The sequence below is a fragment of the Eptatretus burgeri genome, chromosome 16, assembly GCF_056783735.1.
Source record: "Eptatretus burgeri isolate ZD-2024b chromosome 16, Ebu_testis_v1, whole genome shotgun sequence".
Lineage (NCBI taxonomy): Eukaryota > Metazoa > Chordata > Myxini > Myxiniformes > Myxinidae > Eptatretus > Eptatretus burgeri.
Genome location: NC_140976.1, coordinates 4,857,177 through 4,875,297, shown reverse-complemented (window position 1 = coordinate 4,875,297; position 18,121 = coordinate 4,857,177). Strand labels below are relative to the sequence as shown.

At 39.3% G+C, this 18,121-nt stretch overlaps 1 protein-coding gene across 1 annotated transcript in view; it reads right to left on the bottom strand.

Annotated features, from left to right (window-relative positions):
• The window catches only part of LOC147010364 (uncharacterized), a 47,307-nt gene that overhangs the window by 14,604 nt on the left and 14,582 nt on the right, over positions 1 to 18,121 (bottom strand). The window contains exons 3-9 of the mRNA XM_085858869.1: positions 17,823 to 17,987; positions 17,036 to 17,171; positions 12,634 to 12,775; positions 12,016 to 12,142; positions 8,579 to 8,746; positions 6,514 to 6,557; positions 5,767 to 5,849 (exon numbers count right to left, since the gene is read on the bottom strand). Coding sequence (XP_085714995.1) covers positions 5,767 to 5,849; positions 6,514 to 6,557; positions 8,579 to 8,746; positions 12,016 to 12,142; positions 12,634 to 12,775; positions 17,036 to 17,171; positions 17,823 to 17,987 — 865 coding nt within the window. The remainder of the gene's footprint in view (positions 1 to 5,766; positions 5,850 to 6,513; positions 6,558 to 8,578; positions 8,747 to 12,015; positions 12,143 to 12,633; positions 12,776 to 17,035; positions 17,172 to 17,822; positions 17,988 to 18,121) is intronic.

Genomic DNA, 18,121 nt, shown 5'->3' with positions numbered 1-18,121 from the left:
AGGCACAGTTACTGACATTGCTTAATCCAATTTTATCAGGTAATGGATGGGAATGGAACCATAAACATTTGTAAAGTCAAGTAAATACACCGTCAGATCTTTCGTTTTTACGTTTGCATCCTTGAAAGGACACCAGATCATGTGACTGTGTTTCTGGTGCCCTGAAAACCCTGTTACTCATGCCTTTTTTAATGAGGTGTCTATTTAGAGGAAGAAACAACAATCTTCAAATAGTCAAAAAAAAAACAAGAAAAAGAGCAATCAGAGATTACCGACCATCGCCAGGACTTGTTTTGTGTGGTGTGTTTTGTGTACTGGTATGTTACATAAATAATAATCGACATAACTAAAACTATCACTTTAAAACTGCTGGCAGTGATGACAGGGTATCAAGACGTCCCACCTTGATGCATCCCCGCTTTGATCAAATACCTGATCCTGACCCTTGACATTTATTATTATGATTCAATTGAAATCAGAATGGGATGAGTAGATTAAATTCAAATCAAATGGAAGAACAAAGAGGTCCAGTCCTGCATTGGAGTCATCAGGAGGAACCTGGATAGGATATGGGGTTCAGCTGCTCCTCCTTACCCCTCAAACCCACCCAGGCACTGCGAAGTTAGCCTTGAAATATTTGACTATACTTGAGGACTATGCCAACCAAGTTAAGAAAAAACAAAAATAAAAAATAACCCAGATTCAAAAAATTTAAATAATCCTGGCTGCCACACCATGCGTCTGATCAGATTGAAATTGAAAACGTGTATTCCCCATCACTGCGAGATCATAACTGTGCAGTTTCACGTCAATTGACGAAACAGTTCAAAGTGCAAGAATTTTTTTTAAGATTTACGCTCAATCCAATGTGGCTGACAGACCATGTGACATTTATTCATGAATACCCTGGTATCATCAAGATTTGGGGAACATTTGTGTGAGGTTTCCCCTCAATCTGTCGAGCCATTCTGGAGAAGATTTTTAGAGGTTTTACGGTATCCAATATGGCTGACAGACCATGTGACATTTATTCGTGAATACCCTGGTATCATCAAGGTTTGGGGAACATTTGTGTGAGGTTTCCCCTCGATCTGTCGAGCCATTCTGGAGAAGATTTTTAGAGGTTTTATGGTATTCAATATGGCTGCCAAACCATGTGATCGATGAGGTCATATGTGTAAAGTTTTGCATCGATCTGTTCAGCCATTTCAGAGAAGAAGATTCAAAAAAAAATTTTTAAACAAAATTTGCTGCCCAATTGCATGACCGGTGATGTCATCTTCCCCCCCCCCTTCTGATAAACAACTAAGTCGCAGCTTGGTGGTTGTCACATTTTTTTCTGAAGCTTTGGATCTGATAAATCACAATGTGGTTATGACAAAGTTGACACAAATGGGTGTCGGGCCTACCTTAATTCCTTGGACTTGTAGTTTCTTCGATAAAAGAGTTGAATGTGTTGGAAACAAGGAAACCTTGTTGGTAAATCGAACCCTCGAGGGAGGAGTATCACATGGTACCAAATCGGGCCCTCTGGTTTTTGGCTCAAATTAATGAAGCAATGACTCAGCTTGAGGACTATGTTTATATCCGAGTCCTGAATTATGTTGTTGACATGACACCTATTGAGAATTCAGGGGGGTCAGGCAACCTAATACGACACTACCATCTACTTTGAATGTTTTTACTCAACGGGCAATTAAAAATATCATTAAGTTGAATACTGATATGTGTGTGCCCTTATGGATGTTTATTTCATGAAAGAACCTCCACCAATGCCTCGATTTACTATCCAAACTACTGTACTTCAGAATGTCGATCACTCCAAAATATTGGATATTATTAATTAGGGTACCCTGTGAGTACAGGGTACCCTATTGTTTTTCTTCTGTTTATTATTATTTTTCTTTTTCCGCCGGCATTTTGCACCCTTTTTCGCTTTAAAAATCATTTTCTCTGGAACACTAAGTCCGATCGACGGGAAATTTTCACCATAGTATGTATCTTTTTTGATCGCACAATCACGGTATAATTATGACGTCATTGGTCACGTGGTACGGTCGCCATCTTGAAAAAAGCGATAAACTTTGGACATCTGTATCTCGGAAACCGTGCAATGGAAAAATTTTTCGCTTGATACATTTTACTAAGCTCCCTATGGGGAACACGTGTGATTTTTCGTGACGTCATAGGTGAAGCGATATACCGGTGAAAATTCGTCAAGTAGAACGCCATATGGGAAAAATCTGAAAAATTCTGAGCATCATCTACGCCAAAAATCACTGACGAAAATGTTTTTTATTGACGTCATCGATGACGTAATTCGGCCGCCATCTTGTTTTTAGTGTTTTTTTAAAAAAATCTTCTTCTCCAGAACGGCTATGCAGATTGAGGCGAAACTTTACACGCACATTCCCCCTGAGGTCCTCTTTCAAGTTTGTTAATTTGTTGTTGATACGTCACATGGTTTGGCAGCCATCTTGAAAAAACCCTAAAACCTTCAAACATCTTCTTCTCCAGAAGCGCTGGTCCAATGAAGGCGAGATTTCACGACTATATTCGTGACATGTATGCGATGCAAGTTTGTTAATTTCAAAGTGATAGGTCACATGGTTTGGCCGCCATGTTGGATTTAAGAAAAATATTAAATAATGTTTTCTCTGGTATTTCATAAGCCATCGAAGCGAAAATTTGCAAGTGCCTTCCTCGCTCAAGTCTGCATACATGGCAAAAAATTTTTACCTCAGAAGTTACATGGTTTGGCGGCCATCTTGGATAGAAAAATAGACTTTATCCGATTTACACGAAACTTCACAAACTTGTTCGGGTCGACGATGGAAAGCAGAATTTAAATTTATGATATCATAGGTCACAAGGTTCGGCAGCCATCTTGGATTGAAAATGAATAAATTTTAAAAATCTTCTTCTCCAGAAGGGCAAGACAGATGAAGACGAAACTTCATACATATATTCCTCATGAGGTCCTTTCTCAAGTTTGTTAATTTGTTCTTGATCGGTCACATGGTTTGGCGGCCATCTTGAAAAAACCCTAAAACCTTCAAACATCTTCTTCTCCAGAAGCGCTGGTCCGATGAAGGCGAGATTTCAGAACTATATTCGGGACACGTAGTTGATATAAGTTTGTTAATTTTGAATTGATACGTCACACGGTTTGGCCGCCATGTTGGATTTAAGAAAAATATTAAATAATGTTTTCTCTGGAACCACTTAACCTAATGAATCGAAAGTTTGGAATTATCATCTACCATCGTGTGTGCACACGTGGTAAAAAGTATGACGTCATATGCCACATGGTTTGGTGGCCATCTTGGATAGAAAAACGCACCTTTACCGATTTACACGAAACTTCACAAACCTGTTCCAATACCCAGTTGGAAGCAGAATATAAATTTGTGATGTCATAGGTCACATGGTTCGTCAGCCATCTTGGATTGAAAAATAATATCTTTATACGTCTTTTTCTCCGAAACCATTGAACAGATCCAGGCCAACCTCCACCACTATGACCGCCTCTCCATGACGAATAAAAAGTTCTCACCCCCTTTTGAGGTACGACGCAAGGTTTGGCAGCCATAGTTGATTGAAGGAAAAATATTAATTAATGTTTACTCTGGAACTACTGCATCAATAAATGTGAAACATCACATTTATGGTGGAACAGTCATGCGGAATGAGGGTATGAAATTTCCACGGGATTGGGCCCAGGGTTTGGCAGCCATGTTGGTTTTAAGAAAAATATTAAATAATGTTTTCTCTGGAACTGCTTAACCTCGCGAAGCGAAAATTTGCACTTATCGTCTGCGATCGTGTTTGCACATGTGGTGAAAATTATGACATCATACGTCACATGCTTTGGCCGCCATCTTGGATTGAAGGATAAATATTAATTAATGTTTACTCTGGAACCACTGCTTCTATATATATGAAACTTCACGTTTGTAATATAGCCTACATGCGTAACAAAAGTTTAAAATTTCAACCTGATCGGTCACGCGGTTTCGCAGCCAGAATTATTTAATTATTTGAATCTGTTCGCCAGTAATAAGGAAATTGAACGCTTTGTGCTGCCCGGTTCGTTGCTCTTCAGTCCCATGCCATATCGAAGCAGGCCTCTGTTTGTATCACTCTTCAATAATGTTTTTTCTGGAACCACTTTCCCGATGAATGCGAAACTTTGCGACTGTCATCTGCAGAAAGTCCCATGTTGTATCAAAGGCGGACGGACAGGGTACCCGGTCATCACTGCCAGCAGTTATAAAGTGGCAGTTCTAGTTATTATTATTATTATTATTATTATTATTATTATCCCCGTTGGACTTAAAACGGGGGCTTATGGATTTGGTCTCGGTTTTCATGTCTGCATGCGTATGTTCCGCAACCATATCTTGGACATCTATGAACTGATTTTATTTGCATTTGCAACAAAGACAACACATGATGGTACACACATGCACGTTATCTTTTTTTTTTCACAGATCAATCCAAGATGTCCAACGTGGCCATTTTAGTTGAAAATAAACCCTGTGTCAAACACATCCTCAACCATTTCTCAGACATGCATTTACCGATCATGTTCGAACTTGGCTCAAATATAAAGAATGATGGCTTACAAAGGCAAGCCATTTTTTTTTCCAGAACAGATCCAAGATGGCCGCCTGGTAGCCATTTTGTTACTTCAATGTGTCCCCAACCATTTCTCAGACATGCAAGGTTCGATTTTGTTTAAAATTAGCACAAGCACAATCGATGATGGTGTACATGCTCCCCTCGCTTTATTTTGTAATATGATCAAAGGTGGCCGACTGGTAGGGTGGTGGCCATTTTAGTTGCACATAAATATGGGCTCGCTCGTTAACTCCACAAAGCAAAATGACTAAAATAACGTGGGCAATTACATTTTATATCTTTTTCACTTGTTTCAAATGGAAAGTTGTTTATGATGAAGATCCTCAAAACGCTTAACTTAGCCATGAAAGATTTGCTTTCCATTTATAAAAGGTACTAGACGACCCGTGAATCCGTTGGGTTCCCGTTGTGACAGCGGTTGATGAAAAAAATCATTTAAAGAAAAAAAAAAAGATAGCTCCAGCGAACTATACCGCTGAGGTTGTTTGCATTGATCAAATACTCCCGAAGAGTACTTGACTGAATGGGGAATTGATGTTTTTAATAATTTTTTTCATTGCCCGATTTGAACAAAACTTGATACTGCAAAACCACAGGAGAATGGTGAGTAAGGTGGCTCTAAAATTTTTGTGCTATCTTGTTCTATTTTGGCTGTATTTCGGGAACATACATACATACAAGATGAGAGTTTTAGAAATGTATAGATAGATGTTGGATCACTTCGAGAGTTTGCTGTTCCAGTTTGGAATGCTGGTCTCACAAACTCTCCTCTCCCATATAACAGAGCAGGTATAATAACGGTTGGAGATATTATGTTGATGAGATTGTAATGGATAAAAAAAATTGTGTAAAGAATGGTGTAGTTTCTGAAACCCAAATTTGAAACCAGTGTTGAGGTTGAGGCAGTTTGCCAGGAATCAGGATGAACAAACCTGAGAGCAGTTGTTTGGATTTGCTCAAACCCATTTTTAACTGGCAGTTCATTCACTGCGTCACCTCAAACCTCGATCTTAAAAACAAAACAAGACAGAAGCGTCGTGGGAAAAGGAAAACTGCATTTTCCAGGTGTGTAACTGGCCCCACAACCTGAATGACAGTACCAAGCGCTGATACTTTGCTTACTTGTTTGTTGAAGGTAATTGACCACGTGATGATATCTGCTTTCAAATCTTTGGGGCTGTACGAGTAGCTGATGGGGACGCAATCTGCACAGGAGACAAACAAGGTGATGTTACCATCTTTTAAAATGGGCCATTCTGCTTCCTTACAGAACACAAACGAGACTCGGTGGTGAAATGGTTGGAGGATAAGTTTTGAGTCTGGGAGGTCAGTGTCCCTGTTTCTGTGTCGATCTGGTGGTGAAATATAATGCCCAGTTGAAATACATCTCCTGGGACCTTTAAACAGGTTCAACCCCCAATACGTGATGATGATGGTGAAGAAGAACCAGTGCACAAAGTGATGGTCGTTGTTCAGTTTTGGATTATTATGGGAGGTTACGTAATTAGGCAGTCTGTATGTATGCTGCAGAAAAAAAACCCTGTTATCATGAACACCCATCAAAAGGAACATAAATTAGCGTTGCCAAGCAACCCGTTAGAATGTAAGCAACTTTTTCTATTTTTTATATATTTTTTAACATTAAAAGATACCTTCATGCAAACTGTTGAACAAAGATCTCATTCACAATTTACTTGATTTATTTAGCTGCCTGCATAATGCAAGCACAATCCACGTCATCCAATATAGTTTATATTTATCAAGTCAACATATTTGATGCATCCCAGGATGTGCTTGCATTCTGCAAACATGCCCAACTTACAGATGTATAAATATATTGTGCTGTGACAGATGGTCTGTGCCACTCACCTTGGATAATTGTGACAATGATGCAACGCAGCTCGGTTTCTTGTCTGCACAGACACACAATGGACGTGTTATAGTTTTACATACACGTGATTCCAACTGCATTATTTACCGACAGACATTTTCATAATGACAAACTGGTGAAGATGGAGAGGAACAACAAAAAGTACAATAGGACTACTGCAATCACCACTATAACTACGATTATAATGGCACCCACTATTCATACCTTTTCAGGGTAGGACTGGAGAATGTTTTTGGCTGAAGTCTTTGAAGAATCGATTGGTCAGGCCTGACATTCTTTTGATGTTGATTTGGGCAAAAGTTTGTAATTTGTTCAGGGTGCAGCAAGAACTCACGTCCTTGCTACCTCTTTGTGATAGACAACGTGGGATATTTAATGTCCATTGATTCATGCTAGCGGACGTGACACCAAGCTTAACATCCATCCAATGGATGGTACAATTTGTGATGCAATTCCCTACCTGTGAAGTCCCAATCTGTCCGATTGGAAATCAAACCAAGCCTAAACATTTCAATTTTAAGTACTGTATTACATTTGCATCATCCTGTTGGACTGTTGAAGAAAACTCACTCACAGGTTCTTTAACAATTCATTTTAACAGAGTTGAAACACTTAGACATGCATATGGAGGGAGGCACTCCAAAAATGGTGGAATCCTCTATGAGTTGCAGTACAACTCAGAGCATAATTTATGCAAAAGAAAGCAAAGGTGTGTGGTCACCTTGTATACAGATAAGGAAAGTTAGAAATACTTTTTATGTGGAGAAACTAAAAAGGCATGTGCATGTGGTAACTGTGATCAATAAGCCTTTTTGGTGAAAATAATATATGACACCAAAGCAAAGCAAGTGATAAGTGCAAACATGCTTTGCAACATCAAACCTCAAACCAATCAACTTTATTAATCTGGCAAGCACTGCCCTTGGACATGGGTGTTTGAAGGAAACTCAGGTCCTTTACCAAGAACTCTTTTAACCACAGGGGTCTTTCCCAATAATTCACAACAACTTCTTAACCACAAAGGCTCTTTGTTAACAACTTTCATAAAATCAGTGAAGCTTAAACACATAGACACAGGTTAGTATATATTTGATTCTTCGTGCAGTGTTTATGTTTTTTTATTATTATTTAATGTGTTACTGTTTACACAAGTAAAGGAATTGGATTTTATACTTCTACAGATGTAACAAAGAAAACGAATATAATTTAACAAAGAAATTGGATGTAACAAAGAAAATGGATACAATACACAGAAGCAAAGAAAATGTGTATTCCTTATGGGATCCTCTTAATTGTAACACATTATATGGGTTGACTCAATATTGTGATATGTGCAGAATGTCTTATTGGTTATAACTTAAAATGTTTCAGCTGAGAGGTCCAAAAAATGCTTCATGAGTACAGAAAAGGTTGTGATGAATTCCCGTACATGTTCTTACATTCCACATAGCTTCTAATAAAAACCAACGACTTCAATAAGCATAAACTTATACTGATTTAAGTTTAATTAAAAAAGTGCAAAACTTTCAAATGCCAATTAATTGCTGTTCAGTTTAACAAGCTCTACATTTTGCAATGTGAAATCAAAGACCCACAGAGTAGCTTCACAAACAGAGACAGGAGATAACTTTATATCTTGCAGGCCATGATTTTTTTTGCAAGAGCACCCAGGCTTTGTTTATTCAATTAATATACTTTAATAATACCCAGGCAATTAATATACCCAGGCTTCAAAAAACATTGGGCTTTATTTATTGAAACTGCATACAATCTTACATGCTTTTACTGAAAGTTCGTGACAAATGTTTTTTTTGTTTGTTTGTTGTTGTTTTTTTAAAGAAAAAGCCACTTCTAAAGGCCAAACAACAAAAAGTAATGACTCAAAAACGGGCAACAAGGAATTAAAGCAATGAAATATGAAATAAATAAAAACACCAAAAGCAAAAATAAAATAATACGGAACTATAAAAGGCCTAAATAAACACGTTCATAAATATAAAGACTAATATAACAGACAATGGAAGGGAATCATGAGTAACTAACCCAGAGGATTCTCCAGCAAAGAAGCAGATCTGCTTTTCCCCATATGAATTCGCTTGAGAAGTCAACGTCAGGCCAGTGTAGAATATACGGACAGAGGAAGTGTTTCTCGTGATATTTTGCTGTGTTAAGGGCTCAGAGCTAATTGTGTTGAGCGAAACGATGCTTTCACTGGAAGAGAAACAAATAGGATATTGGTTAGGGGTGGAAAGAGGAGGGGTATGAGGATGAGGCAATTGCAGTTCCAAACAACTTAGCAAAGTTCACTTTATGTTTTCAAATTATCCAAGTAAGCAAGTCCTCACCATTGTACAAAACTTCATCTATTTATTGCTTATGCAGATATGGTAGAATTTCCATCCCAGTCTGTACATAACAAATAGATGAACCCTAAACTGAGTTTTTCGAGACTGACAAGAGTGAGATTGGCAAAAGAGAGAACAAATAGTTTTGGGAATGGTTTAAGGGGTGTAAGGGGAATCGTTTATCATAGTTATTTCATCGTACCTCTTCAGCACAAGCGTATATCATAAGTGAATAACTGGAAGGGTCGAGTTTGTTATTGTGGAGATCCCATTGTCTTCCATTCCAAATGTTTGTTTTCTGACCCCCATTTCCCTCATCTTTTTGTTCCATGTGGTTTTCCCAATTGTGATCTGCTATGTGTTTTCCTTAAATTAATGTGAGTCAGCATAGGTTCCAGATGACCTCAACGAATGTGGGAGGCTTTGAGATCCTTCCATGTGTCAAAGTCTGAAATGGGGAAGGGGGGGGGTGTCCAATTTCCTTGGATATGTTAATAAAATATGTGATGGGTAAAAAGTAAAAATAATTAATTCCATCTTGTGAAATATGAGCATGGACATTTTGGTAATAGAAAGCTCAATGGATCACATGACTATTGCAAAGCACTGGTGTTTCTGTATTAATCACACTGAAACAAATATTTGTCATATTGTGAGAAGTGTTCTTTGTCCACAAACTATGTACTAACTTCTCTTTATTTTTGCTTTCAAACAATATGGAAGTATAAAATCTGTTTTAAAGTATAGGTCACTTTATCACCATATAAGGAATGGTTTGCCAGGAAACATCATCTGCAAAGGCACTGACATAGATTTGAGATAGACTTCAATTGTCTGTGGGATAATTATGATTATCAGGTCTCCCACAATGACAAGATCAGAGCTCATGAAATTTGCAGAGTCAATGCTGACGGGCCACGAGTGGATGGAATATGATCTCAGTTCACTCTACCATGGTCTTGTTTATTCCCGATAAACTGAGATACCTTTACATATTAAACCTTAGGATCATTGATTAATCAATATAATAATAACGAATATATAATCCCCATACTGGCCCAAGTGCATCTAGTCCTGGTAAGAGATCTTATTAGTCCGTGTTTAGTTAAAGGAAAGATGTACCCATCTATTGTGTTTGTTACTCTAAAATATACTTTTAAATCATTGCATTCTGAACGTTGTTTTAAAAATAAATAGATACAGCATGTTAGTTAACTATGTAACAATATAATCTCACAATTTCCACTTAGTTGGCAAATTGGGGAGAACTACTTTGGTGACGCTAGAGAGTCTGGTCCCCAGAGGCATTCGTCTAATTAACTCTGGCCTCCCATTCAATTGCAAAGTTGTACAAACACAAACTCTCTCTTCCCATTGTCCTCATATCAAACAGCAGTCTCATTGAGCTGCTGAGGTCATAGACCCATAATTGTTCTGCAAAAGCTGTGCAAACCAGATGCTACGTCTGCATGTTGAGATAAATGCTTATCATTGTCTAAAGTAAATATAGATTTTCTGTGTAGACATGCCCCACCAAAGAGAAACATTCTTTCACAATACAATCTGCTTAATTATGTGCAAGATTGCTTTCTCTTTTATTAAAGGACCTCATGTGCAAACAAAGCTTTCTTGGAGTTTGATTGGCCAAATGACCTGTGATGTTCTAACCTCGACTGATTTTCCAATTGTATAAAAGGCCATGTGTTCTGGCTCAGAGGTAACGATCAGCTTGGACTCTTGAGACAAGCTCTTCTTTCCGCATATATGTGTTTTTGTGTAATAAACGATATGTTAAATGAAAAAGGGTTTTCTCTTTTGGTTGGAAATGTCCACCACAGGCAGAAACTTGCGGTCATGTTTTCCAGTGGACATTGCAGAGCCTTTCCATGCTCATAACCACCTTGTGGATCTGTCTCCACACCAACCCCTGGACCTGCTTTCTCGGAATCTCCTGCTCTGTGCACAAAATTTCAATTACCATGGCGATGCGGTCCAACAGCTGTCACAGCACAGTTTACAGCTGTTCGTGATATGCTACGATGCCAAAGCCTGGAGATCATGGGATGAACAAGGCACCGCAAGGCCACGCACAGGCATGTCTTAATACTAAAGTGAGGGGCAAGCATGTCTCACTTCTCCCCCCCCCCACTCTAGATTATGTTGCATTAAAAAAAAGTCTGTCGTTGGCATTGTGGTCTTAAGGGTTAATTGTTTCCTCCTCCATCAAAGGTGGACAGAGGGTGTGTTTTCACCTCTGTTTATCTGTCTGTGAGCAAGACCTCTCAAAAAGTTAGGGATGGATTTGATGGATGGATGGACAGATTAGTTTTGTGACAAAGACGAATTGATTAGATTTTGATGAAAATCCGGATCCAGCCTATCAGTGGAATACAAAACTGTTGAGCCTGGCAAAGGTGTGCGATTTACTGAGTACAGTTCTAGTTTCTTTTGGTTTGTTTTTAAATTTGTGCACTGGTCATGCTATATTCCCTTCTACCCTGCCAATATATAGAAATATATATATATATATATATATATATATATATATATATATATATATATATATATATGTATATATATATATATATATATTTTTTTTTTTGGAATAAATCCTTTGTTAATGAGAACCTGTTTTGTGGTCATTGAGTGAATAGGAGCTGTGAAATGTGGAAGCTAATTTTTCACGTAAACCTGTATTTGGGAAATTGGGAAGTGGTGTGATAAGGCGCCCTTAGAAAAAACCAAACTGCCCCTCAGCATCACTTGGCGAAATTCTCGAGAGCAAATTTGGAATGGCACGTGGTTCGGAAACCACCGACTGGCAGCAAATTGTGGGTGGATGTGGCAACTTCTTGTCATTTCTAACCTGCCTCATGGCCCATTGACGGTTGAAGATCCATCAACTGCAACAATCCATTTATTAATGGAGTACGTTCAACTACAATTTGAAAATACAAGTTCTGGATATATGTACCTGTTATCAAACTCTTAAAAGGTGGGAGAGGAAGTACTTCATTGTCACACTCGGTTAGCTTACATTTTACATCAAACTCTAATGTCTTGTAGCTTTCCAGGTTGTTGACAAGTATGTTTTAAAACTTCATTTGTGTGGATTAGTCTTTCTCTTGTCTGTACCTTGGTTTACTGGACTCTATCTCAATGTCGAAGCTGAAGGTTTGTCCACTGATGATGATGAATTTGTCATTGTTGTTTGGTGTGGAACCGACAAATTTTGGAGATGCACAAGTGGCATTCGGTTCGACTGCAGGAAAAGGATATGGTCAGTGAGGAAAAGCATATCTGGCAATTAATTTATTTACATCAGAGTGTGCAAATTTTCGATAAAATCCGAGTCATTTAGGCCATAGTTTACCAGTGGATGTCAAGGGGTTTCCCATAGGTAATAGAGATTACAGCTCACGGAGGATCGAGTGAGAAACAATAAACAGAAGAGAAGTGGGAAAGTTAAAGAGAAAAACTGCACAAGTGAACTGTCCTAAGGAAATACAAAGAAAACAATGGAAGGATTGTGTGATTATTTATTTGAAAACCCAACAGACCCAAGATTTGAACTGGTCAAAGATTTTCAAAGAGAGTGAATACTCATTCATGCAGTCCTTGGTTAGGAAGGCACATGTGAAATGGACAATGAAAATGGCCTTTTGTAAGGTTGTGGGAATAAGGACACAAATTTAATGTGTCAGGGAAGGAAAAAATGTAAAACGAAGAAAACGAATGGAAAACGAAACTCACATTCAAGGATAACCTGTAGTGGTATGGACGAGAAAGGTCCAGTCCTTTGACCATTCACCATCGCAAAGTCCTCTAGAGTGAGGGCGAGCTCCCAAAGGCCATTCGTCTTTTGAGGAGGGTTGAAGTTCAAGATACATGTTGTCTGTGGAGGGATGTAGGAGGTGAAACAGGCGAGGGGAAATAGGATTTATATGCTCCAAATTTAGATTGGTTAGACACTTCGTCCGAGATATTTAGATCCTCGTTTTTAAGAATCAATACAATCACATTTTGGTGCCTTTCCATAGGTGACCTACAGAATTTGACCAAGTGATGCCGAAGGGCAGTTTGGTTTTAACCAATGGTACCTTGTCACGCCGCTTCCCAATTTCCCACCTATGGTTTTAGGTGCCAAATTTCCTCATGCGTTGCAGAATAACCTTTAATTTATCACTACTTGCAAAATATGGCATTTTATATCATCTCAACCGATCAAATTTGCTGATTGTGGATGCAAATTTCTCCAAAATTAGCATAATGTGTTGGAGGGTGATAGAAATAATAATAGTAATAATAATAAAATGTAGCCAATTAAACTTGATAAAAAATTAATGTATTGTTATAAACCTTTCATGGAAAATGTACTCAAATGCACATGATTATTACAATTCTATGTGCTTGAACATGTATCTATTTTAATAATATGTATTTGCATTTTAAATGACCTTATATCTCTTTTCTGTGTTGAAAGATGATCAATCTGCCTCGTAAAGGTGTCCAAAACAGATTGACCTTTCAAGTAATCTTTAATTATTATTCAGTATAATAGAATTGCTTATTGTATAAATTATATTTATGCCTCGTTATATTTACAAGATAGTTTAATCACCGAGATGAAGCACCTTTCTCTGAGAACGAACTTAAAAATCAGTTAACTTGAACCACCAACTCACCTCTTCCCCAACACAGTCAGTTATGACTTTGTACTGTTGGCTGAAGTATGTTTCTAGATTGGTGTGATTGAGGCAATCATCACTTCTTGGCATTCTACTCCTGGCAATTGTTGATAACCAGTTCATCTGAACTCACCTCCAGTCGACATACCTGCCTGCCATGACGCGGATGCTTGCGAACCTCTTTGGGACATACAGTAAGTCTGTGAGACAGACCCAAGGAATATGACCCACAAAGGACAAACATACCTCAGCTTGGGCTGAGGGAAGGCCTCCTCCATCCCTCTCATCTCATTCCATACTACATCTTATTTTTTGTCCCTTTCATTGTATTTTTCTCAATTCCGTGTCGGCGTCTTAAGAGATAAGTTAAGTTGACACCCGGCATGTTTGTCTCGACGTGCATCGTGGACCACCTCCTCTTTCCTGTTAATTTGTTTTATTGTGTCCCCACACTCTTATCAATTCAACTCTGTGTTTTCCTTCACTGGAGTGGCTATTATTTCCACAATTCAAAAAAAATGATGTGTAAACATATTTTCATTGATGTATTGACTTGTTTTGACGTTTACACATGGTATAGGCTTGGGAGCCTCGTTGGTATGCATTTCTGTCTGCGCTGTCGCTGAAGGTTTGCTAACAAACAATGAAACCAGTCCAGCAGCTGAGAGGGTGTGTAGCATTGGGATTCTCATGTGTGTACTATTTGTGAACGTCTTTACAGCTGTGGAGGAACTCTGGGAAGAGTTTGAAAGAGCAAAGGGTTTACCTTGGTGGGCTTTCTTGGTTGCTTTATGCAGCTTCTTTGGCTGGAAGAGCACGGGAGGACTCGATTTATTTATATAATCCCAGCCACTTGGGTTTAATTGATTATTCCTTCCATTCACAGGTGAAAGATGTGGGTGGGTCTTCGTTTTTCATACATATATCGACACCGAACTCGAACAGTGGTCGTTCCAGGTCAAATATTCATGAATAATTACAGCGATAAACTTTGTACTTGTTTTCCTTTCAAGTGACATACCAATAATTTTTATGTTGGAATACTGCAAATTATTTAGCATTGGAGAACTCTTGAGATGAATAAAAATTGTCTTCTTTAGATTCTTCTTCTTTCGAGATAACTTGTTACTTCTAAACCATTTTTTGGTTTTGGTAACTCAGGATTTAGGATTCTGATAAGAGTGGAAACATTTGAATGGGAACAAAAACATTTGTATTAATCGCCTTCAAAAGAGTATACTATATGAGAGTGGATGCATTTGAGATATCATTTACGTAAATTAAAAACAGCAAGGGGCCTAATATGGATCCTTGGGGAACTTCGGATTGTTTCAGAATCAGTGGAATCACTTGGTTAGCACGCTTACCCCAAATATACATTCATTGTGGCTCAAAAAACACTCAAGTTCATTTTGTGGGGCTTATCTCTGACATGACTGGATCATGTCCATAAGGACCAAATCCCGATCATATTTTTACACACACACACACACACACACACACACACACACACACACACACACACACACACACACACACACACACACACACACACACACACCTAAAGGGTATCCCTGTTGATGCCCCACAAGTCCTCTTCCACCCCCCCCCCAAGCAGTAATTGAGGGAATCAACTGATAGACTGGATTCATGTGGAATTGACAGATTTTTGTGCCAAATGTCCTCCTGTGTCAAATTTTCTCATATAACCTTGTGACACATAAAACTTTCTCCTCAAATTTAACTTTCCGAAACTACGATCACCCTAAATGATCTGAAATAAATGTTCAAACTACATGGCAAAACCATTTTTCCATTTATATGTACTGTTATGTGTCCGATATACTAGGAGCGGATCCAGACAGAGAATGTGGAAGAATAGCTTTGGCCGTTTGCTCGAGTGAGGTAGAACTACGCCTGTATGAGGGATCTGATAGGGATTCTGTTCTGTTCTTGTATATGGCAGCTCTGTTGTTGGGTAGCTATAATTTATTGGAAGCTGCCACTGATGCTGTGCCCCTCTACCAGTACACTGGTACTCATTTCACCGACCTCGGCGGTTTGTCTGGATGTCAATCCGACCTCCTGATGTCTCTGTTCCCAAGTGTTTTGTGCTTCCCTCTCCCACCCCTCTTGTCTCCTGCTCCCGTTGTACGTTCTGTGTGTTAGCTCTTAAACGAGTCTCAACTCTGTATATCAAAAAATAAAATAAAAGGCCGACAGGCTGAGTCAACCCCATCTAGTGTTAATTCAGCAGCCAATAGGGTGTGAATGAAGGACCCTAAGATTCGAAACCAGCTGCCCCAGCCACTGAGGCAACACAAGGCTTTGTTAGGGATTAGTCGTATGTAATATGTGCATTGAGGGGACAGTGACCATCCGTTCTCGAGCAGAATAGGGTATGGTTGTGTTGTGTAATGAAAGCCTCCTGTACAGGCAAGACCAGGTGGGAGATCTGTGACACTCGGAAATTAAAGATATCATCACGGGGCTGTTTGGCCAAGGACTGTTGGTCAGATGGGAGAAGGGAGTTGACGGAGAAGGACTGTTGGATGGAAATGCAACTTTTTATAGGGACTCTGCCAAGAGGGGTGGGATGGCCTTGAAGGCAGCACTATGCACTGTCAGGGGGTGGCCAATGATGGGACCAGCAGCATATCAAAGAACGGTCCAAGGGCTTAAAAGCTGCCTCGGTGCAGGATTATATGGACTTTAAGAAGAGATCATGGAGGGTACCCATCTGTCTATTGAGCTCTGCTTCATCGATCCCCAAGAAGGACCAGTTTGTGAAGATCTAACAGCTCTTCCTCTTCCTCATCAGCGTCCCTGATCATCGCGATCCCTCCCTCTCACCTCCAGCCCTGTGCCACAGCAGCCTGCATGACGCAATCATCCTGCAGCTAAGATCAGCTTGTACCTGCTCACGTCTACACCTGTGCCTTTGTTAATTGTTCGAATCCATTATTTTGGCACCATCATCAGAACATAGTTTCTGATATGTAAGTTCGTGTTTCTCCCATTTTTCCCCTTTTTGCATCTGTCAATCGCCTGGCTCATCCTGTTTATTTATTAGCCTCTCATCCACCCTTCACTCCCAAATACTTATCTTGTGAAATAAGAAAAATCATTTTTATCACAAACGTTTTCCTGCCGTTCCACACAAGCAACCACCATTCTCGGTTTTCTTTGATCGATACTCGAGGGATTGTAAATGGTAGTGAATGCAGTGAAAATTCAAACATGATTTGATCATTCGTAAGGGTCAAACGACCACTCGGTACGGCAGGAGACATGAGGCCGACATGACGATTCAACAAAACTTTACAGGAATGTGTGAATATTATAACATTGTAATAATATCATGAGAGTGGATCAAGAAAGGTGTGAATGTCCTTTCAAAGAAATTGATGGATGGAAAATTAAAATTCAAGATTTGGTTAAACACAGAGAAATTCACTTGGACTCACCTCATCCAAACTACCATAAGGTACAATTCCACAAACTTGACCGCACTCTTGTCCGACAGCCATCCGACACCGAACGTCGTCACCGTCAGGGTCCGAGACAGCCAGTTGGATGGAAGATGGACACCCAGACTTCACTCTGTGGAACCAATCAATGTAACTTCCTGTACCACAAGTATGATTCATATGTACCGAGCATGTGTGTTGACTGTATGATTGCTACAAGCATGATTCTCTCCTTAAGAACTGAGCACAACAAATCGATTGTGCTGCAACTTCTCATCTGTACAAATCCAAAAGATTTCCAAAATGAAAACTCCAAACTCCTACAATAGATTAGTGTAAAAGTTCGAATGAATTTCCAACTATAAGAGTTGATTCAGCCCAGCGCATGTCTTCTTAACTTGATGATGTGTGTGAAAGTCAAGAAGTCATATCTCGAGGTAACCACACAACATGGATGTGGGTGGTTGAGCCAAGAGTTTAGAGTTTGTGTGCTTTTGCTAACTTTCACGTGTGTGCCTCTTCAATGAACTCTCTAGTCCACCTCACACAAACATCTCTACTAATCTACATATCACTTCACATAGGACCACCTCTACCAACTCTCCTCTCTCCCCTCACAAAACACCTCCTCCACCAACTGTGCATTCCGCTTTACAAAACAACTTCCTCTGCTAACTCTCCTCTTCCCTTCACATAACGTTCTACCACCTCTCCACTCTCCCTTCACACGTCCTTTCCTTTGCAATATTCACAAAAATACCCAAAACGGATTTTCTTTTCTCACTTGATCAGTGGTTTTGAAGTGGTTACTGGAGAGGAGTTGGGCTTCCCGATGTCCTGACGGATGCTGATATCAATGGTCGTTCTTACTCTCCAATTGGCACTGGAATAGGTATGATTGTTTGGTGCAGTCATCACGGATGATCCGATGAAGCAACACCCACTATACCTGGAAGAAATTACACAAGATGAAATTAGGAAACACCGATAATTATCCCAAAAAGAGAACACACAGGTGCAAACCATCTGTGCCTGAGTGAATCACGATTTTTCCCCCATTAGAAAGTTTGTATTTTTATATTC